At 44.3% G+C, this 22,628-nt stretch overlaps 2 protein-coding genes and 1 long non-coding RNA gene across 4 annotated transcripts in view; 1 reads left to right on the top strand and 2 right to left on the bottom strand.

The window, feature by feature from the left end:
* The window catches only part of LOC310720448, a 104,132-nt gene that overhangs the window by 74,495 nt on the left and 7,009 nt on the right, over positions 1–22,628 (top strand). The gene's annotated exons all lie outside the window — the stretch shown is intronic.
* atrxl (ATRX chromatin remodeler, like) lies at positions 50–19,689 on the bottom strand. 2 transcript variants are annotated; one of them, XM_083530911.1, is made up of 36 exons: positions 19,447–19,689; positions 18,231–18,355; positions 18,000–18,058; positions 17,721–17,752; positions 17,509–17,630; positions 16,882–16,998; positions 16,629–16,738; positions 16,474–16,541; positions 15,890–16,388; positions 14,887–15,805; positions 14,242–14,302; positions 9,809–9,966; positions 8,060–8,233; positions 7,903–7,984; positions 7,543–7,594; positions 7,198–7,419; positions 6,551–6,683; positions 6,331–6,440; positions 6,107–6,250; positions 5,825–6,002; positions 5,283–5,420; positions 4,965–5,140; positions 4,700–4,817; positions 4,392–4,492; positions 4,129–4,211; positions 3,981–4,033; positions 3,721–3,862; positions 3,451–3,551; positions 3,103–3,211; positions 2,823–3,000; positions 2,060–2,227; positions 1,524–1,676; positions 1,354–1,407; positions 1,205–1,276; positions 875–1,003; positions 50–648 (listed from the first exon to the last, which is right to left on the bottom strand). In XM_083530911.1, exons 1-36 carry the CDS (start codon positions 19,464–19,466, stop codon positions 496–498), a joined length of 5,313 nt encoding a protein of 1,770 aa, XP_083387037.1. In that variant the 5' UTR covers positions 19,467–19,689; the 3' UTR covers positions 50–495. The 2 variants fall into 2 exon arrangements, with proteins under 2 accessions (XP_083387037.1, XP_083387038.1); XM_083530912.1 differs by having other exon boundaries at positions 50–645.
* The window catches only part of cnga2b (cyclic nucleotide gated channel subunit alpha 2b), a 5,934-nt gene continuing 3,897 nt past the window's right edge, over positions 20,592–22,628 (bottom strand). The window contains exon 7 of the mRNA XM_083530943.1: positions 20,592–22,362. Coding sequence (XP_083387069.1) covers positions 20,879–22,362 — 1,484 coding nt within the window. The 3' untranslated portion in view covers positions 20,592–20,878. The remainder of the gene's footprint in view (positions 22,363–22,628) is intronic.

Here is a 22,628-nt window from a genome sequence, read left to right as displayed (position 1 = left end):
GAGCATTTAGTGATGCCCCACATACACACATGGATCTAATCAGAAAGCAGAAACTTTATTAGTGTTTCATAACAAATTATTTCTCTTCAGTAGTGACCCGTGTAAACACTCGCACACACACGTGAAACACAACGTTATATAACATCTTTGGTTTTATCTTTCTGGCCAATTAAATTATAGCAGAAAACCATAATTTATGAACAACATTAATATCATGTAGAAAAGTAGAACCAATATTAGATTTTAAAGATACCCCAGGTGACCACCTGAAAGCGTTTGAGGTCAAGTAATGAACAGGTGTAAAAAAAAAAACCAGGATGGGGAAGAAAACACACCCATAAGAACTTATGATAACTAGCACACAGGCTGAACTAGCATGCTAGCGTGCTGCTCCGTAGCGATGCCGTTGTCGTGAGAGTTGCTGTAGTTGTATTCAGCTCTACGGAAGCTCCAGTGTAAACTTATCTCTGATTTACTCTCTTGAGAAGACGACTCTCACTGTGGCTGATTGACGGAGCCGTTCGATTGGCTGCTCTGGACTAGTGGAGTGGGCGGGGCTAAGAAGGATCCGCGTGCTTCATATGCTGAACTGACAGACAATGAGGGTGGAGTGCTGCTGCTGAGCCCCGCCCTGTTCTCCAAAATCTGCTGGGAAAAAAAATTGAGGATAGAGAAAGAACACAGTAGAGAGAAAGAGTGAGAAAGAGAGAACAAGGGGGGGGGGGACGACAAAGGGGTGGGGGGTCAGAAAGCGACAGAGAGAGAGTGTTACTATATGGTGCACCAAGTGTAGGGCCTATAACCAGAACAAGAACCTTTCAGTACTTTTTCGTAACGTACGTGTGTGTGTGTGTGTGTGTGTGTGTGTGTATACCTTCTGCTGACTAAAGACCTGCCGCTGGTAAATCTCAACCCTGCCTTGTGTGTCTTTTTTAAACCTCTCATAAGTCCAAACAGCTTTCTGCTTCAGCTTCTCTTTGTCCATCATAGGGTCAAGTTTCATCTACACACACACACACACACACACACACACACACACACACACACACACACACACACACACACACACACACACACACACACACACACACACACACACACACAAAAAACCTCAATAACACTATACAATTACACACATGGCATAATGAAATCCAATAAAGGAGACGTGATTATTTTACCCAACACACACTGCACACACACTCACCACTTCCAAGCATTTGGGTTTGATGTTCTGTGAAGCTTTCTGCAGATCCATATGACCGCTCTCTAACATCGCCTGGTTATACAGGAGCAACACAAAAACATCATATATTTATGCCCACAACCACCCCCCCCCACACACACACAAGCTACCTTCAGCTCCTGGTTGCTCTTCCTCCACAGTTCTCCTGAATCTTGGGCAGAGACCTGAGATTGAACGAAGAGAGAAAAAATCGATCAATCAGAAAAATCAATCAGACGAACAGACACAGAAGATGGCAGTGTGTTTGTGTTTGTGTGTGTGTTTGTGTGTGTATACGTACACGGGTCTCCTCAAGCTTGTACTCCTCCCATGCCTCCTTCCTCTCCTCCATGCTGAGCTCCTCTTCCACCCTGTGACCCAACAGTGAATCATGTTCATGGAACGACACTATTGCCTCCCCACAGCACTGCAGGAGCACCGCCAGCACCTTATCCTACACACACACACACACACACACACACACACACACACACACACACACACACACACACACACAAAACGTATTATTAATAATCCAAGTGAATGTAATGTGAGGCAAGTGTGATGTTTTGAGCCCCCTGCTGGCTCTGAGATGAACTGCAATCCCATTAAAAAATATTCAATTGTGTTTTTTGGAACATTAAAGATAAAAAAAATGATGTTACAAAAGCACTGTTACAAAAAAACAGTACAAAAGCACTGTTTTGAATGCTTTTTGAATTTTACCTTTGCTTATTACTTAGGACAGAGAGAGAGAGAGAGAGAGAGAGAGAGAGTGAGAATGAGTGTGTGTGTGTGTGTGTGTGTGTGTGTGTGTGTGTGTGTGTGTGTGTATACCGCAGGCTCCCCAATGTGTTTTTGGACACAAGTGTCAGGTTGGAAGTGGTACAGCTCCCTCAGTTGGCTTTGTGTGAAGTGGCGCTGGATCTGCTGCTGGTCCACCACACGAGACGACAGAGACTGTTTCGCCACCTGACGCTCGTATATCTTCTGCTCCATCGTTCCCTGAGGGTATAGTGTCCTCAACAATATCACTGATTTTATTTATTGGCTAATAAGTTCTCTAACCTTTGTAAAAAGAGGACAAGACTGGGTGTAAATACTGTCCTCACACCCTGCCAAATCCTGATCCTTCATTATCAAGTACAGTCCTCACATCCTGCCAAATCCTGATCCTTCATTATAATGTAGTCCTTACACCCTGCCAAATCCTGATCCTTCATTATAAAGTACAGTTCTCACACCCTGCCAAATCCTGATCCTTCATTATCAAGTACAGTCCTCACATCCTGCCAAATCCTGATCCTTCATTATAATGTAGTCCTTACACCCTGCCAAATCCTGATCCTTCATTATAAAGTACAGTTCTCACACCCTGCCAAATCCTGATCCTTCATTATAAAGTACAGTCCTCACATCCTGCCAAATCCTGATCCTTCATTATAATTGTAGTCCTCACACCCTGCCAAATCCCGATCCTTCATTATAATGTACAGTCCTCACACCCTGCCAAATCCTGATCCTTTATCCTAATGTGCTGTTAAATCCTGATCCCTGTGTGTGTGTGTGTGTGTGTGTGTGTGTGTGTGTGTGTGTGTACCTGTGCTAGGAAGCGGTAGATGTACACTGCTTTTTTCTGGCCGAAGCGATACACTCTGAACATGCTCTGGATGTCATACACTGGATTCCAAGAAGCGTCGAACACCACGACTCGATTCGCTGCTACGAGATTAATCCCTAATGATCCAGCTCGAGTAGAGATCAGAAACAACCTGCAGCTGAGGGGGAGAGAGAAGGATGTATGTTGAAAGAGTGTGTGTGAGTGTGTGTGTGGTGTGTTGAGTTTCTGTCAGTGTGTGTGTGTGGTGTGTGTGTGTTACCGTGTGTTTCTGACGTTATTGAACTCTTGAGCCCATTTCCTGCGGGCTGTAGCAGTAGTTGAACCGGTCAGACGATAATAGTCCTTGTTCCGTACCCACATTTGCTTCCCTATGACACACACACACACACACACACACACACACATACACACACACACACACACTGTTTTCAGAACTGTGGTGCATTTTTTAAATATTAGTTTAATTATAGTATGACTTGACTATTGATCCAATTGTGGTTTAAAGAGTGTGTGTTTAAGTGTGCAAGAGCATATATATACGTGTGTGTGTGTGTGTGTGTGTGTGTGTGTGTGTGTGTGTGTGTGTGTGTGTGTGTGTGTGTGTTACCTTTATACACACTGGACTTTGCCTCTATCTTTGCCTTATTAGCCAATTCCAAGAAGGTCTCAATCAGGTCCAGTGAAACAAGTGACTGACTAAACACCAACCTGCAGCAAAACAGCATTTATTATTCACACACACACACACACACACACACACACACACACACACACACACACACACACTAAAAAAACCACACAATATAGTGTATTATTGCATATTATTGTGTATTATAGAGTATTATAGTGTGTTAGTGTAAAAATCTTGAAGTCTTACACTTTCTCGTGCTGTTGCTCGGCGCAGTGCAGGATCTCCATCAGCAGCATCAATTTCCCAGAATGCTCCAGGATCTTTGCATCACTGTCAGATACAAACTCTCTGTACCAACCTGGGATTGATCCAGTCACCACCCTGCACTCTACACACACACACCACACAAAGAGAAAGACAAAACAGACAGAGAGAGTGTCAGACAGATGTGTGTGTGTGTGTGTGTGTGTGTGTGTGCGTGTGTGTGCGCGTGCGTGTGTGTATACCCTCTTCCGGTGAAGTTTTGGCTAAGTTGGGATCTCTGCTCTCTGCCAATACTCTGCAACAAAAAAAACACAAAGCAATAAACCAAAACACTTTACAACACTAATTCATACACACACACACACACACACACACACACACACACACTACCGTTCATCTGCGTTCTGTGGCTGTGTCACTTCAGAAACCTCACCAGTCTCTGCAATTTCAGAAAGAATCTCCTCCACTCTGCCCTGCATTTTGCGCACGCACGCACGCACGCACGCACGCACGCACGCACGCACGCACGCACGCACGCACGCACGCACACACACACACACACACACACACACAGAGAATGTCATTAGCTAAAAATGAATAAGAATGTGTGTGTGTGTGTGTGTGTGTGTGTGTGTGTGTGTGTGTGTATTTACCTTGTTTCCTCGATTGTGGTCAGAGAGTTGAAGGCACCATGGATGTGTCCAAATCAGACTCAGGATCTGAAAATCCTGAAATAAAGTGTTCACACCCTCTCCTTCACACACACACACACACACACACACACACACACACACACACACACACACACACACACACACACACACACACACACACACACACACACACACACACACAGCAAGGTTAGCTAGGAGAAGTCATATGTGCTTGGTGTGTGTGTGTGTGTGTGTGTGTGTGTGTGTGTGTGTGTGTGTGTGTGAGTGAGTGAGTGTGTGTGTCTAACTGGTGCAGTTCTGTAGATAGTGTGTGTACAGTCTGCACTGTAGTGGGGTCATCCTGATGGACAGAACGTATTCTCGCTTGGGTGGCAAGAAAGGCATCAGCACAGTATAATCCCGCCTCTACAACACACACACACACACACCAAAAAATCTGTTTTGTTATTTTTGTTTTCTTTTTTTATTATTTTGTTACTTTTATTTATTGTTTATCTTTATTTAGATATTTTTTAAATTATCCCCCTCGTCCCATCCTGTCCCCCTTCTCACCTGAACACATCCAGCGAGGAGTTCGTGTAGGACGTGAACGCGTTTCTTCATCAGCCTCACGTCAGACGGTGTGGAGTCGGCGCACTGGCCGTTCTGGATGGGGTTCATGAAACGGTTCCGGAACTCGCGCAGGGAACCCAGGAGGTTCTGCTTCACAAAACTCACCATGCAGTGATCTAACAAGTGCAAACACACACACACACACACACACACACACACACACACACACACACACACACACACACACACGTACACACAGCGTTAGCACGAGAAAAGAAAAGGACATGTCTTTGGTTTGTGAAGGTTAAAGGTCATTACACTCGCTGAGGTTGTTTTGAAGCGGCGTTCCTGTCAGGACAATTCGCCGGCGTGTGCGAATGGAACGCATCGCTTTACAGATGGCGGTCGCTTCATTTTTCAGAAGGTGGCCTTCGTCACACACCACTATGTCGGGCCCTAAACGTGCGCACGCACACACACACACACACAAGTCAGAATGTTCTGTGGAAGGTACAGTACATTCTAAACAAGAGAGCAGGATTTGGCAGGGTGTGAGTACAGTACATTATGAGTAAAGGATCAGTATTTGGCAGGGTGTGAGTACAGTACACTATAAGCAAAGGATCAGTATTTAGCAGGGTGTGAGTACAGTACATTATGAGTAACGGATCAGGATTTGGCAGGGTGTGAGTACAGTACATAATGACTAAAGAATCAGTATTTGGCAGGGTGTAAGTACAGTACACTATAAGCAAAGGATCAGTATTTGGCAAGGTGTGAGTAAAGTACATTATGAGTAAGGGATCAGGATTTGGCAGGGTGTGAGTACAGTACATTATGAGTAAAGGATCATGATTTACCTGGGTCCTGCAGAGCTCTGAGTAGGCTCTCTTGCTGTTTGCCATACTTCCCTTGATCTCCATATATGAGAATGCGGTACAATTCATAACTCAAGATCATCACACCTCCTCTCTTGTGCCAACTTGTCAGAGCATTTACACGAGAAGACACCGACTTCACCTTCACTAAATCCATCACCTAAATGTCCAAATACGTACATGAAGTTATTGAAGCTAACTATATTTTATTAGAGGACATTTTTTTAAATGTTTAAATAAAATAAATAAAAAAAAAGCACTGACTTCCAATTTCTTTTTGACGATGCCACGCTGCCATTTGTCGAACTCGGACCTCCAGTTGAGCACTGTGTTTAGAGGACACACCACCAGCGCCGTCTTCAGCTCCACCCTCTCGCACGTCAACACCGTGTGCAGAAAAGTGATCACCTGAAAGACACAAAGTCAGGTCCCGTCCTGCAAAACGACATCGCATGTACCATACCGTCGATCCTCATCGGCATTCACACCTGCAGCGTTTTTCCGAGTCCCATGCAATGGGCGAGCAGGCAGCCAGAACCAGGAGACACTTTCACCTTCGCTATGGACTCACAGCAGCTGTCCCACATAAACTGCACACCTGCACAGTGTGTAAACAATAAACAAAAAAAAAACGTACAAAATTAATCGTTGGTAATAGAAATGATTTAATACACACATACTGTACTGTATATATGCACTTCCGCTTACCCTGGCGTTGGTGAGGTTTAAGTTTAACCAGCAGCTGTGTGTCCACCTGTACCAGACATTCCCGTGTTGCATCATCAAGTTCTAGCACCAGAGGGATGGGCCTGGTGGCAGGGATCTTAGCTATTATCATCACCTAAAACCCAATACAGACATATGATGCGATTCCCCAGGAAAAAATCAGATGCTCTATTATTCAGTAGGGAACAGAAAGTCCACTTTGATGATTTGCTGTCTGTCTGAAGCAAAGAAATTATTTTAATTCAGTGTCTTCTGACTTCTAACCCATGACCCCTTCACAAACGCCTTTATAGTGCGCAGCGCAAAAAAAAAAAAAAAAAAAAAGATTAAATGAAACCAGACGATCTTTTCCTGTTGTGTCTGCAGGAAGATGCAGCTCTACCTCTGCCATGTTAATCTATATTCTATGTGACTCTCAGGACACGGCTCGGTCCTTAATGTGATGCATCACATTCATGTAGCAGCAGCGGTGCTCAGAGAAATTAATCACATAGAAGATATAGGTCACTTTTCTGAATATGAAATGTATAAAGTTTTTTATTGATTAATTTTCATGCTGCTGCACCGATGCAGAATCTTCACAGAATCTTACCATCGCTACTACATTCACGTGACTGAAGCAAACGTACCTCTGAGTCCTCTCGTCCGTGTTCCTTTCTCTCCTCCTCCTGTCGTCGCTGTTGTTCTCTCTCAGCCAGCCTCTTCCTCCTCTCCTCCTCCTCTTTTAGTGCCTCCTGAGTCTCTTTTGCCAGCTGCTGAACCTCCAGAATTTTCCGGATCTTCCTGCGACCCTTCGGTGTGCCCATACAATTCTCTGCGTTTTCACCGTCCGTGGGACCGTCACCTATGTCCTGCATTCGATTAGTCGATACACAGACATGATGAGAGAGGGCGTGGCCTCTTACTAATCTACATTTCTTTCATTGGGCTGTATAGATTAATAACTGATACACTGTTTTTTGTTTTTTTTTTACCGTAGAAGGAGGTGTACGAGGTTCGCCGTCATCAACCAAGTCCTCCAGGACGCTGCACAACAATCCATCAACAAGCAATCAGTAAACTATAACTTCAAATCCTGAACATGCACTACATGACCAAATGTTTGTGGACACCCGGCCATACGATTGTGATCAGACACAAGGGGGTGTGTTCATGCTACTGAATCCAAAGACATCGCATACAATTGTGTGTCTCCAACTTTGTGAAAACAGTTTGGAGAAGAACCACACGGCCGGAAAAGTCTGGCGTCCCAATACTTTTGGCTGCTAGAATATTCGTAAAAAAAAAAATCTTTTATTTAAGTTCATTATTAAACCCCGGACCGGGCGATTTACCTGGCGTTCTCGTCTTCTGATTGGCTGATCACCTCACTCAGTGCAGAATCCTCACTGGCTGATTCTCGCTCGTCACTGCTGTCTGTTAAATTTCTCTCCAGTAAATATTTGAAAAATTACCTTAAACAGGTAAAATAAAAGAAATTATTCCCCGAACCTGATATTTTGGACGACTGTGTCTTTTTCCTTTTTGGCCTCTTATCATCAGGTTTATTGCCGTCATCCTGAGACGCAACCTCCCACGGGGTCACGGAACATTGCAGCAGGCAGTGACGAGACAGCGAGGGTCTAGCGGGACCGTCCGAGTCGGAGCTGTTATCGGTCAGCTCACCTACAAAATAACAACGACAAGGACAGACACACACACGGTGATACAGTGGGCTTTACAAACTAATACATAACGAGGTTACATATTACGTTGGTGCCGTGACCCGGATTCTTTTTTTTTTATACGACTTTTTGTCTTCTGTAGATTAAAGACAATTCGGTTTAACTTCAAAAAATGAAAGATGAGAGTTAATTTCAAAGTTGAGCCTTTATCCAGGTACTATCTAGACTTGTTAAACTACATAAAAAAGGATCTGATCAACAGATTTTAAGGTAAGCAAAAGTATTGAAACTGATCAGTCTTAAAAATTATTATTTTTAAATAAGTTTTTCTTTTTCAGGACTTTCTAGATTCTACGCCTCATGTTCGTGCAATGGCTCTGACTGACACCCCCTCCCCCCCACCCTGTTTCTGAAACGCTTGCATTTTTTTCAAAGACTGATCAAACAGCTATTGGAAACAGTGTAACAACTTTATCTACTAAACATGAGTGATGAATTTAAAGGTCTGGACAATATCTTCTTCTTCTTCTTCTTCTTTCGGCTGCTCCCATTAGGGGTCGCCACAGCGGATCATCCGTCTCCATACCACCCTGTCCTCTACATCTGCCTCTTTCACACCAACTACCTGCATGTCTTCCCTCACCACATCCATGAACCTCCTCCTTGCTCTTCCTCTTTTCCTCCTACCTGGTGGCTCCATCTTCAGCATTTTTCTACCAATATAATTCATGTCCCTCCTCTGCACATGTCCAAACCATCTCAATCTCGCCTCCCTCACCTTGTCACCAAAACATCCTACATGTGCTGTCCCTCTAATAAACTCATTTCTAATCTTGTCCATCCTCGTCACTCCCAACGAAAACCTCAACATCTTCAGCTCTGCTACCTCCAGCTCCACCTCCTGTCTTTTACTCAATGCCACTGTCTCTAATCCATACAACATCGCAGGTCTCACCACAGTCCTATAAACTTTCCCTTTCATTCTTGCAGATACTCTTCTATCACAAATCACTCCTGCTATCACTCTTCTCCACCCACTCCACCCTGCCTGCACTCTTTTCTTTACTTCTCTAACACACTCTCCATTACTTTGCACTGTTGACCCCAGGTACCTGAACTCCTCCACCTTCTCCACCTCTTCTCCCTGCAACCGCATCACTCCACTGCCCTCCCTCTCATTTACACACATGTACTCTGTCTTACTCCTACTGACTTTCATTCCCCTTCTCTCCAGCGCATATCTCCACCTCTCCAGGCTCTTCTCTAGTGGTTAAGATGCAGCGCTCCCACCGCTGCGACCCGGGTTCGATTCCCGGTCAGGGAACCATCCCCAGCCACTCTTAGTGCCGGTCCCAAGCCCGGATAAATTGGGGAGGGTTGCGTTAGGAAGGGCATCCAGCGTAAAACATGTGCCAAATCAAACATGCGGAGGATCCGCTGTGGCGCCCCCTAACGGGAGAAGCCGAAAAGAAAGGTCTGGACAATATTAAAAAAAAAAAAAAAAAAAAAAAAAAAATTATATCTGCAGTGATAACTGAGACAAAGTCATAACTTGTGTGATAATGAATTTCCTCACTGTCTTCAGCGTCATTCTTCTCTCCATCTCCCTCCTTCATGCCGTCCTTGTCCTCATAGGCCTCTTCAACCTTCGATTCGGCATCTGAAGTGTCGTCCTGACCGGAGCTGGAGGATAAATTTGCTCTGATCTCAGCCAACAGAAGCTGTTTGGCGATTCTACAGAGATCATGAGAAGAAGAAAAGAAGAAGGAAGTTTTGTTTATTCGGGGTGTTTGTGAGACATCAGGATAACAAATGAGATAAAACCGTTGTGTTGTTTTCAATACCACCGGCATCATATATTTACGCCCTGTGGTGTGTGAATAGTGGATTGTGATTGGCTGGAAGACTGTGTTTCGTATGTTCAATCTAAATGAATGCGCTGCTTATGAACACCTGTAACCATAGCAACATCCAGTTCCGGTTTCATCCACAATGAGACAGCGATTTAGCATGAACATCAGCCTGTCTCAGAAGAAACCAAAAAAAAAAAAAAAAAAAGTGTATATAATCTTAAAATAAAATTAGCAAAGAAAATAAGCATTCAGTCGTCACCCTCGCTAGCATATTGAGTCCAAACCAAATTCCTGCTGAATGCTGGGAGTTTTAAATATATATACATAAAAAAAACCACAGGATTTAGACTGAATTAGACATGCTAGAATATCCACATAGATTTTTTTATTTTAAGTCCTGCTGTTCTTCAAAACATGACATTAGCATTATGGAAACGTCCCAGAGGCTAGTTCGTGTCAGTGTTGTGCTTGTTTAGCATATTCGTTAGTACACTAAAAGGTACGACCTCGAGTTAAACATTACAGGCACTAGCTGACCTTTCACCATTTCAAAAATTCACAGTAGACGACAATTTCTGTAAAACGTGATCGGAAATCAGAACATAACAAAACTCTGCTGCATAATGGGTTCTGGTGACTAGTTGGTAGCGCTCCCTTGTCTGCACGGATCGACTCCACTTCCTGTTCTTGCATTACTAAAGTTTTTTATTTATTTAAATCTTGTTGCATGTCTGAAGACATGACTGGCAGCCATCTTGATTGTTGATTGGCCCAAATGAAAAGCAGCTCTAGAAAATAAAGAACAGAGGCACAGAGACGAGACGAGTGTGTGGGGTAAATTATTTTATTACAACGCCGCTTACATACAGACACAGATGCGATTATTCGTAAACCCGGACGGGTGCATGCAAATTTATTTACAATTTCAACAGCAACAACAACAAAAATTAAATAAAAAAGTTTGGTGGAGTGAAAACTAGCATGCCGTCATTTCAGGTTTTGATTTTTTTTAATGTTGTGGTGTGGAAAGTTCCAGAAAGAGAAGGAAAGAGTATGAACAGGGAAAAAAATAAAAAAGCTGGAAGAAAAAGAGAAAGAAAAAAACAAATATCCACAATGTGTCCTCGAGCGTTTTTACCCCACACACAGCCTCGGCTCTGGTTTCTGCAGACGCAATGAGATCGTCTCCGAGCGAGAGCTGAACATGAGGACGGGTTGTCGCGGTTCATTGTTACGTTTCTCTGAACTTCGAACAGCTCTAAAGAACACTAGCCAGTTCATAACAAGTCCAGCTGGTTTAAAACTTCTGCTACAACACACACAATGAAAAGTGTACAACCTGAAAACCTTCAACTTTTAATCTGTTCCAAAAAGAAAAAAAAGAAAAATTCCGAACAAACGCTAAGGGATTTTACTCAGGGTGCCAACACTAATGGAGCTTCTCACTCTGCAACCTGTACACACACAGCGTGCCAAAACATTACCGGACTAGACATCATCAGACAAAGTGTGACTGAACGTAGGGGGAGAAACTAAAGGAACTGTGATGGGAAATCCTGAACCAAGTGCCCCGTCTTGGCATGGAATCTTCTCCAAAGAACCTTGTGCACGAATACAAAGACTCCAAGTTTCAATACTTGAACCGAATCATTCGTAAAGGTGTTGATTTTTGGAGTTTAAGCTCAGAGGGCTGGAACCCTACTAATAGGTCATAGTTCAGCATTTCAAACATTAGCGGCTTCACCCACCACTGGACCGCAGTTCGTTGTGGTGAAGTGCTTAAGATCTAAGATGATCTTTAGGAGCACACTGATTTTGCAGAGGCGTCCCTGTGCTAAAGTTCATGGACTGATTTTACCAGGAGCTAAATCCGGTATCGCAGTTTGTTGTAATCTAAGCTCCGCCCACCCACCCACCCACCGACAATCGTTCCCATTGGACCACGCCCTCCTTCGCTACGGGTGCGTATTATAAGCAACAAAAACTGTTTTAATATAAAAACCCCCAAACCAAATATGAGTTTTCATACGATATTTTTACGCCAGTCTGTGTCTTTTTCGCACCTACCGTTAGCAAACCAAACAGCCCTTGAATTGTCTGACCGACACTATTGCACTTCCAGAACCGTCAGGCTGTGGCCTACAACACACACAAACACACAGACAAGACACACAGGATTAAGTGCTCGCTTACCAAGAATAAAACACCAGCAGGTGTGTGTGTGGGGAGACAGAGCCACCATGAACATGCTGACCGCATGCTTTATTTATAAAAGAAATTTTTAAAATAAAAATAAAAAAATGGCAAGGGTTCGGCCTCTGAATAAATAATTAAACATGCAAATCAAAATGACTACGCAGGGAAAAGCGAAAGAAAAAAATAATGATTGGGAAAATCATCCAAATGGTCAACAACAAACTAAAAAAAAAACCAAGAGCACTGATGAGTATTTTTTTTTGTCAAGAAGTCAGAGGAAACACTGCTCAATAGAATAAAAAAAAATAAAAATCTACTTTCTCATCTAATGTAAGCGTAGTGTGACACTTTCTTTCAAGGCAGCATGTGACAATACTTTATGTTTAAAACAAAAAGGAGCAAAATTTACCAAAAATATCCGACCTCACCTCCCTCACCACCAATACTTCTACACCTGTACTACGTGGCCAGATTCCACACGGTTTCTTGGTTTACTCGATACGTAGGACACAAACGTTAGGAAGGTGTTCGGAGGATGGAGGAAGATGGGGGATTTTGGAATTGTATCACAGTGAAGTTCAAAGTGAAAACAAAAACAGTACTATGAGTAAATAAATACTAATAATAAAAATAAACAGCGTTAATATTAAACTGTCATTTTTATAGCTCCGCCCACCAGATATCTAGGTAACAAGAGGACACAGTCATCACATGTACCTGGTGGAAACAGAGGTGGAATAGTTTTTTTTTTTTTAAAGCAGGAATCGACCAATAAAATGAGCAGAGGCGGAGTTTAAGACACAATCGTTTGAATCCGAGCAGAAAAACTAGCCATATGTATATATACACTTTTTTTTTTTTTGCCAAAAAAATCTACTCCTTCAGTATATATAGACATCGTTTTTGGCACGTTAGCATGACTTTAGAAAGCTAGCCGAGAGCATTCCTGGCTACCTACATAGCTATGATGTTTCTGAAAATGTTCCTGGATCGGAATGTGTGTTAACCTGTTGTAAGACCAATCGTTTTATTAAAACGCCGCCGCTTTTACTAATCATGGCCTTTTCTGCTTCAAGACGATGCCGGAGTTTTATAAACTCGGACAACCATTAAAGCTTATTTTTTACTCCGGTTAAAATAAAATAATAATACTTACACCGCATGATGCTGAAGTTCCATTTACAGCCAAGCAAATCATGAATCTAATCTAATGAATCTTTTAATCTGCTTACGAGACAAAATAGTTTCTACAGTCAACAGTGTTACCGTGACGACAGCTGGAGCGACTCAAAGAATTTACACGACTAGAGTCAGAGAATGTAATTAGCTACGCCAACAAAACTTCATTAGCGATGCTACACTTGTAATAAATAAGCATCTTTATATAAAAAAAAAAAAAGAAAAGCAAATCAAACGAGATGAAATGAACCAGCGGCTCTGGGCCGTGTTTATATCTGTACATCCGCAGTGAAGGTTATTCAGTCGGTTTTGTCAGGGAAATCGAGGAATGAAAAAACAAGCAGGTGAGCCAAGCAGACACGTGCTGACGTCAAATATCGTCAACCTTCGTTTTTTCACCCTTGATGATCTCTGGTAACGGCGATTATCGCAATATGTTACGGTAAACGATTATCAGCTTCAGTCTACGACACTGCAAATAGCACACTACAACAAAAACTGTTCCCCCCCCCCTATTTTAGTATTTCATCTTTAGCGCGCGTGTGTGTGTGCGTGTGTGTGTTACATGTTGAGTCGGCGGAGCACGAGGCCTGTGCTGGCCGCCGCTCGAGTGTGTCGTGTGCGTGTCGGGGTGAGGGGAGGTCCTGAAACGTGTGTGCTTTTGAGACGTGTTTGGATGCCGGCGGCAGCGGTGGACTGTGTGTCAGGGGGTTTGATGGGGTTCAGAGGTTCAGACTGAGACGAAGAGCTTCGGCCTGGGCACTCCGAATCCAAACCGTACCTATTCTCCACATCATCTTCATCCAAGACGATCGGGGCTGGGCACGTGTCCACCTCATCACCTACACACACACACACACACACAAAATAATTAGTGTCAGGAATATAAACAATTTAATTAATAGGTCTTTAACAGACTCTCATGAACATAGTAACAAGGGGTGTAACTCTAAACAAAATCCACGGCTCGGCACGTACCACGGTTTATAATCCACGGCTCGGCACGTACCAATTGAGTAATTACATTGACAAATTGATTACATGAAATTAAGAAAATGGCAAAATGTAATGAAAGTTTACATTAGTATTATTAAGTTTTCTAAAGATATGACCTACTTAACTGTTCTAATTTCAGCGGACTTTGAAGGATGGAAGAAATAAAAACGTTTGATATTCATTCACTCCCTCTATATGCGGAATGATCACGATTTTCTCCTTTTAAAAGAGAAATTTTGAAAGTCTTGACATAAAACGTGAAACAACCCATATCAGCAGACTGTCGTAAAAACCTGAACAACGCACTAGGAATCGTGTTTCCGGTACGGAGTGAGAAGCCACAGCGACACTGCGCTAGTTCTAGTTTCTCTCTTATACCCCTGGCATTGTTGTGAATGTTTTCAGATGTATTAATGATTAGGCACTGTACCAGAGGACTGCTGGAACGTTCCAGAACCCATCAGCGTGACGTCATTCAGCGGTTTAATCTTCTGGTCCAACTCGTCCGAGTCACTGCTGTCCATTTCCTGGTCACTTGATGAACTCTCGCTGTCCGCTGCAGTCTTCGTGACCTTGTGAGGAAGACCGACGGTTCTCCTGACCTTCGACCCCGAATCCCCGACTTCAACAACTGAAGAAGACGACGACGACGACGTAGACGAGGACCTCTCTTTCAGTTTCCGCTTGCGTGACGTTCGATCTTGACATGGTGGTGTGGTTTTGACCAATCCGAACAGGCACTGCTTTCTGACTTCCTGGTTTGGGTCGGCCGCACCCCCGTCGCTGTCGACCCCACCCTCCTCCTCGCTACTGGCCATGGCGGCGGTGGCGGTCTGCAGGAGCACAGCGGGCACTTCGTCCGAGTCGGAGTCCTCCTCCAGGCCGGCGTGTGTCGCGTCCGAGCGCCGTCTCCGCGGAGTCATCTTGACACGTGGCGAGCGCTTGTTTTCCTCTGCCATTTCCAGCTCGTCTTCTTCGTCTTCGTCGTCGCTGTTTTCCTCCTCCATCGCCGCACCTCCTTTCCCCTCACACTCCTCCTCCACCTTCGTCTCTTCTGGTCCCTTTGAATTGTCTACCCTTCCTTCAGTCTTCACCGTTTCGCCCGGGTTTTCCTCCTCCTTCATTTGCGTGTTCGTCTCTGCCATATCGACAGTGGTGGCGCCAACTGAGCAGGGGTCTGCGTTGGTCTCAGGATCACCAGACGTCTCTACTGGGACGGGGGTCAGCTTCACCACTAGTTCCTTCGTGACGCACGAGCCTCTGGGAGCCCGAGGTTTCCGTTGCCGTGGTTTTGCCCGCTGTCTCTGAGGCTCCCGTTTGCCCCCGTACAGCTCGCGGTCCAATGCTTCCTGTAAACATGTGCACAAATCAGTTGGGGGTCATTTCCTCAATACTGCAACTCAGTGACAGTGAAACTGCAAGGCAGGCATTACCTGCAGGGCGGTGTGGGCCTGGCGCAAATCCTGCAGGATGGTGCGAAACATCATCAGTCTCCTCGCTCGATCCACGTCCTCCTCCTCGCTCACCTCCTCGTCCTTCTCGCTCTGCATGAAATCCACGAACGAGCGGTTCAGCGACGTCGTCATGTCCACGACGCGCTGCATGCGATCGCACAGACCCCTCGAGGGCGCCGAGCTCATTGGAAACCCTGCCCCTGCCCCGCCACGTCCACCCCTTTGTTTCCCGCGAGCCCCGCCCCCTACCCCAGCCCGTTTGCGAGCCCAGATCTTCTCCAGGTTCTGAAGCACAGAGTCACAGGCGAGCACAAGGTCCATAAGCGGCTCCGGGCTGCAAACGTAACAATACCACTTACGCTCCTCCTCCAAGATGGCAGACAGCTCCCGCCGCCCGAGGTTCCTCAGGACACACTTCTTACAGAAAGCGTTGCTGCAATAGTCACAGCCTATCAGACTGCCTCCTTCTGCACACCACCTGCAAAACAAAAAGAAATAATGAAAGAAATGGCCACGGACAGCACATTTTACTTAATTTTGTGCCACGTTTGGTCGGTTCCTACCTGCACTGCTCGTCCATCCCCTCTGCATCTTTGCTGATGTCATCACTCATGTAGTACTTAAAACAGGACTGGGAATTTGAATAAATAAATAAAACATCAATTAGTATTATGGGATATTCTTCAACATACTCAGTTGCAGTCACACACACACACACCTTGCAGATCAGCACTTTGAGGGCAGGGTGCTGGTAGACCGAGTCTCTCTGGAAATGGTTCACTTGTTGACCACAGGCTGTACAGTTCACTCGCTCGATGTCAGAGCCTCCTACACACACACACACACACACACACACACACAAAGAATCTCCTTTTTATATAATTATTAGTGAAGACGGGTACGGAGTACAAAGCAGCAAAAGACACTAGAACTAATGAGAGAAATAAGCAGGCAAATAAGCAAAGTTTCACCTCTCCGTCTTTCGGAAAAGTCTTTGTTCTGTTTCACTCGTTTGCTGCGAAATTCTGGACCTCTGAACTCATCACGGACTTCGTTAGACACCGGCTCTGGCAACACAAACACCGTACCTGTACCAGAGAGCAGGAAACAAATACAAATGAGAGAAAAATAACTACAGGTACCCCAGAGCCCGACCCCGCTCTCCCATCTCTCTCCCCGTACCCCAGAGCCCGACCCCGCTCTCCCATCTCTCTCCCCGTACCCCAGAGCCCGACCCCGCTCTCCCATCTCTCTCCCCGTACCCCAGAGCCCGACCCCGCTCTCCCATCTCTCTCCCCGTACCCCAGAGCCCGACCCCGCTCTCCCATCTCTCTCCCCGTACCCCAGAGCCCGACCCCGCTCTCCCATCTCTCTCCCCGTACCCCAGAGCCCGACCCCGCTCTCCCATCTCTCTCCCCGTACCCCAGAGCCCGACCCCGCTCTCCCATCTCTCTCCCCGTACCCCAGAGCCCGACCCCGCTCTCCCATCTCTCTCCCCGTACCCCAGAGCCCGACCCCGCTCTCCCATCTCTCCCCGTACCCCAGAGCCCGACCCCACTCTTCCATCTCTCTTTGTTCCCCAGTACTGGTGTACACACCTTTAGGTAGGCAGGTTGTGTCTGGTTCACTGGAGTTGATGGACAACACGTCTTCAGTTCCACTCTCAGAGGACGCGTCCGACTCGTTCAGGCCACTGTGCTTGGTTACCACCAATGGCTTCCTGGATCCAATATGATCAGCAAACTGTGTTGAGTGTACACGCTTGTATCACATTGTATTTGTTTATATATAGCGCTGAAACAGGACTGACCTTCTAGAACGGGCCGAGGAGGAAACGCCGGGCTGCACGCACAGAAACGCACGTCGAATTTGTCAAAACACCACCATACAGAAGAAAATAATGAACATATAAAGCTGCAGGTTTCTATTTGGAGTCTGTATTTTACAATTATGTCACTTTGTTAACTGTTGAGTAAGTTTTTAAACATTTAGTTTATTGTGCTTATAAAAGTGTCAATTTAAAACCAAGACATAGTAAATCATTTAAAAATAAATATACGCATGTATAGAAGACTGTGTGAAGGTTTACCTCGTCGACAGCTCGTGATTCCGCTTGCTGCTGCTCGATAAACTCTTTGGCCATCGCACCTGGGACGAGGAGGAGCATTAAATCCCGATGATTATACACTGACACACACTTTAGATCCTAATCATTGTTAATACGGCATGAGCATTGACTGACACGCCTTTGTTTAATTCCTACACAACATTCTGGGGCATGAAAACCCTAGTGTGCTTGAGAAAAGTGTAAAACGCTCACCGCTCCAGTGCCCGGGTAAGCTGTTTTCCCCAGCCTGCTCTTCAGAAACTGCCAGGTACGTGTGGAGCTTATTGATCAGGAGCCCCAGTTTACCCCCACCGCTTCTACTGCCTCCAGGCAGGGGCCTGAAAAAAACACCACAATAACACTTAGTCTAAAAAAATCTACAGTAGAAACAAAAAGAAAGCTCTGACAATCCAAACACAGTGGACTACTGATTAATCCTAATGATTAGAATCTAATATGATGGGGTAAAAATCCTCAAGTAAACAAAAAACTAATAAAAAAATAAATAAAGCAAAAAAAAAAAAAAAAAAGGAAATAAACAGCTTACTCAAACAGTAACACTTTTCAGCACATGGAATATTTTAGCGTCGTTTCTTCGTACAAGACAATAAAATTGGTCACATGGTCTAGAAGTTCAATAATCCAGCTAGCTACTGCTGAGGAGTGAGAACTAATTAAAAGCTTGTGAATATTCATGAATCATTTACATGACAAAAAACAACACAAAGTTCCAGATACTCCCACGCAATAAACAACTAAAATAAAAATCAATAAACAAAGACACGCCCATTACTCAAGGGGGCGGGGCATGTACAATCTAGACAGCGATTAAACAAACAAATGGCGTATTGGTTTAGAAATACAATTTCAAAAAATTTCATTTAAGGGACACTTTAATGGACATTTTATTGCACTGAAAACACTTTTTATTATTTTTTCTTGTCTGGTGGAATAAAACATCCCCCCAAAATCGAAATATCTAAAACTTTTAATAAATATGTATAACTCTGTTATTTTAACTAAATAAATAAAAAATCTTAAATGACAGGAATGATCACTGTAAGTGGAGTGATCAGGATAATAAACGGAGGATGTGAATTTCAGGGGAATATTGGCCCAGTTAGCTAACAGACTAAACATTCTTTGTCTATAAAGGTCTCGGGGTTTAGCTACAGTGGAGAGATAACGATATGTGTAGACGCGCTTTTTATAGTAATTACACAAGAAATTCATGTATAATTTGAAAAAACATTTGATTTGTTTATTTACTGAATTCGGGTATTGCCGTGTTTGGAAAATATACATTCCTAACCATAGCATAGCGGCTATCCTGCTAGCTAGCTAGCTTTGCTCTTCATAGAAACCCCGTTCGCTAGTGATGCTAACACTATTAGCCAGTCTGCTATCGCTCGTAAACACCGCCTCTCACCTGAGCACCTCGGCGGACATCGTGCGCTCCCTCTCGGGCGAGCTCACACCGCTGGCCGCGTCTCAAACACCCGAAGGAACTACAACCATCGTCTGGTCTCAGGAAACTGCGCCACACACTCACACACACTTCTGTGTTATAGAAACTTCTCCCACACTACGCCATCTTGCCGGCTCTCGTTTGCGCGCGGCGCGTTAAAATGGCGACCGGATTCCCGACGTGATGTCGTCACTTCCGGCTCACGATCTCTCTCTTTTTTTTTTTTAACCCGTAAGCTAGCTAATGTATTACAGAATAAGTAAGAATAAACACGAATATAATCGAATACATAAAAAGTATAAATAATATAAAATGTACATTTCGTACATTTAAAGTCTATAAATACAAAATGAGATCTTTTAAAAGGTTTAAATGTAAAAGTCAGGCCTTTTGGTAGTTAGCTGTGATGCTAGCTTGAGGTAAATTTACGTGGCCAATTATTTGAATACAGTTCCTCTCTTACAAACATGAAGAATTTTTTTTAAATGAGAAAAAACATGGCTTTTAATACTTAATCATCAAATGTACCAATTAATCATCCCAATTATCCAGATAAACATTTTCGTTCACAGTAGCACCATTTCTTTTTTTATTTTAAAGACAAATTGTAAACGGTTTTGTGGGTTAAACCAGCCATTCCATCGATTCACAAATGTCTCCCATCCTGTACCTAGATCTGGTCCAATGATCTACATTAATCTAACAAACTTTGACTAGATAAACCGCAAACACGACCCAAGTCAGATGGCTTGGATCCTGGTTTCATGTTCCCATATACACCACTACACCCTGGTCTGCCAGTTGACAACCTTTGCTGTAAAATGTACACATACTTGAGAGAACCATATTGCCACAAGAACTTGTAGAAATGCTGAAAGATATCATCCAAGTTATAATTTACATAGACTGTGTTAGACTATGCTGTGAAGCTGTTATGGCCTGTTGGTTCGAAATGTAACAAATGTCCACTAGTTTTTGGCAATTTCATTACCCTTGTAGCTTTTAGCACAACTTTAACAACATTAAACCAATAGATCGAATAGATTCAATCTTTCTAACAGAAAACCTTGAAATTCCTGTCAAATGTTACTCAGAAATCAGATTAAGAAGTTCAATCATGCGTGCTTTATTATGAATATATAGTGTAAACCCTTTTTGTTTACCTATTAAATGGTTTGGGACATGAGGCACAAGCCCAGCTAGATAATTTCAGAACACTTCCAATATGGCATGATTTGTTACAGGGACAAAGAGCGTGCAACAGATCCAGGTATTTCAGCTACTAGACACATTTGGTTTAAAAAATGAATCCTTACATCAGTCACACATAACCACACACATGCATACATGTAAAAAAGTTTTTTAGGTTATTTCTCAAACCAGTACATCTGATTTACTTCTCCTCTTCAGTGTTCGGTTCAGCTGGAGTCTGATTGTGTGTTTCACCTTGTGTGTGTATGTCTGCTTGTGTATGTGTAAGTCTATGTGTATGTGGAGGAACAAAAATGTTTTCTCCTTCCACCTCATGGTCGGACAACAGTCCGAGTCCGGTGTGACACAGCTGCCTCTCAAGTGCCGTGATACGTTGTTTGAGGCGGCGCTGAGTGCTCGTGAATTCCCCTAACAAGCGGGCAAAGCGTGTCTGCAGGATATCCAGAGATGCATCCATGCGCTCCACTTTTTCCTCTGTGCCTATGACGCCTAACCCTCCAGCTGCTACACTCTCATCCAGGAGGCCCTGCTTTCTCAGGATTTCCCTTCCACGCTCTTCCAGTACCTTCTGAGCATCTGGATATTCTACCACAGCCTCCATTAGGTCGTCTTTGGAGAGGCAGAAGAGGTCAGAGTAGCCGAGACTACGTATGTTAGCCGTGCGCCGGTTCCCCATTTTGCTACCTTGAATGTTGAGGATGCTAATTTCACCAAAACAACCGCCGGCGGTTAACAAAGCGAACTGCGTGACTCCATCATCTGCCACCACAGCTAGCTGCCCCTCTTTGATGATGTACATTTCCTTCCCAATATCACCCTTCCTGCAGATGTAGTCCCCAGGACTGTACACTTGAGGGCGTAGTTTCAGAACCAGTTCCACTAGCAGTCCAGCTTCACAGTCTTGAAAAATACGCACTTTTTTTAGTGTTTCCAGGTGGACGTTAATTGCGATTTCAGCCCTTAGTTTATCGGGAAGGTTCTTCAGGACCTCCTGTTCATCCACAGCTTTCTTGTTGGTCCAGAGGTAGTCGAACCACTTAATGACACGTGTCTCGAGGGTGCGGTTAACCTTGCGGAAGTGCATGTAATGCTTGATGGCATCGATGCGTGCCTGGAACTCGGCCCTCGTTGCATTCATGTTGGCAATCATGGAACCCACGTTACCCACGATGGTGGCAAAGATCAGCACGCCAACCAGGAAGTCAAAAACTACAAAGACATACTCTTCATCCTTCACTGGAGGAGGCATTTCTCCAATAGTGGTAAGTGTTAGTGTGGACCAGTAAAAGCAGTACACGTAGCAGAATGCTAGTGTTTCGTTCACGCGGGAATACACCCAGGAATCCGAGTTGAGCCCCAGAGCCTTAGAAATGGCGTAATAGATGCACGCGTTCCAGTGAATGATGACCAGGATGTAGAGGACGAGGTTGCAAATGCGAAAGGCGTTGGGGTAGTTGGTGCGTGTCTCTGTGCGATCGAAAAATTCGAACATGCGTGAAAAGCGGAGAAGGCGATTGAAGCGAAGTTGGGGTATGTACCCTGTGGCAAATAAGAGCAGCTCTGTGGGCAGGATGGACATAGTGTCCAGTTTAAATTGAAGAGTGTGAATGTAGTTGTCTCTCAACCTGGCCAAGTCTTTCACCAGCAGACCTTGCTCCAGGTATCCTTTGGAGGAAAAAAGATGGTAATTTGTTTGCTAACTAATGCCACATTTTTTGTACTGCTGCATTTTATGCTGCATTAAGAGGTGGTGAAACACACTAGGAGGAAAATAATATCTGCCTACTTTTATGTTTATGTTTACTTTACAAACATGGCCACCACGGAGCACAACACACACACACACACACACACACACACACACACACACACACACACACACACACACACACACACACACACACACACACCCATGCTTGCAGTCACAGAGA

Source organism: Silurus aristotelis, assembly GCF_946808225.1.
Source record: "Silurus aristotelis genome assembly, chromosome: 26".
Classification (NCBI taxonomy): domain Eukaryota; kingdom Metazoa; phylum Chordata; class Actinopteri; order Siluriformes; family Siluridae; genus Silurus; species Silurus aristotelis.
This window is presented reverse-complemented; position numbering and strand designations above follow the sequence as displayed.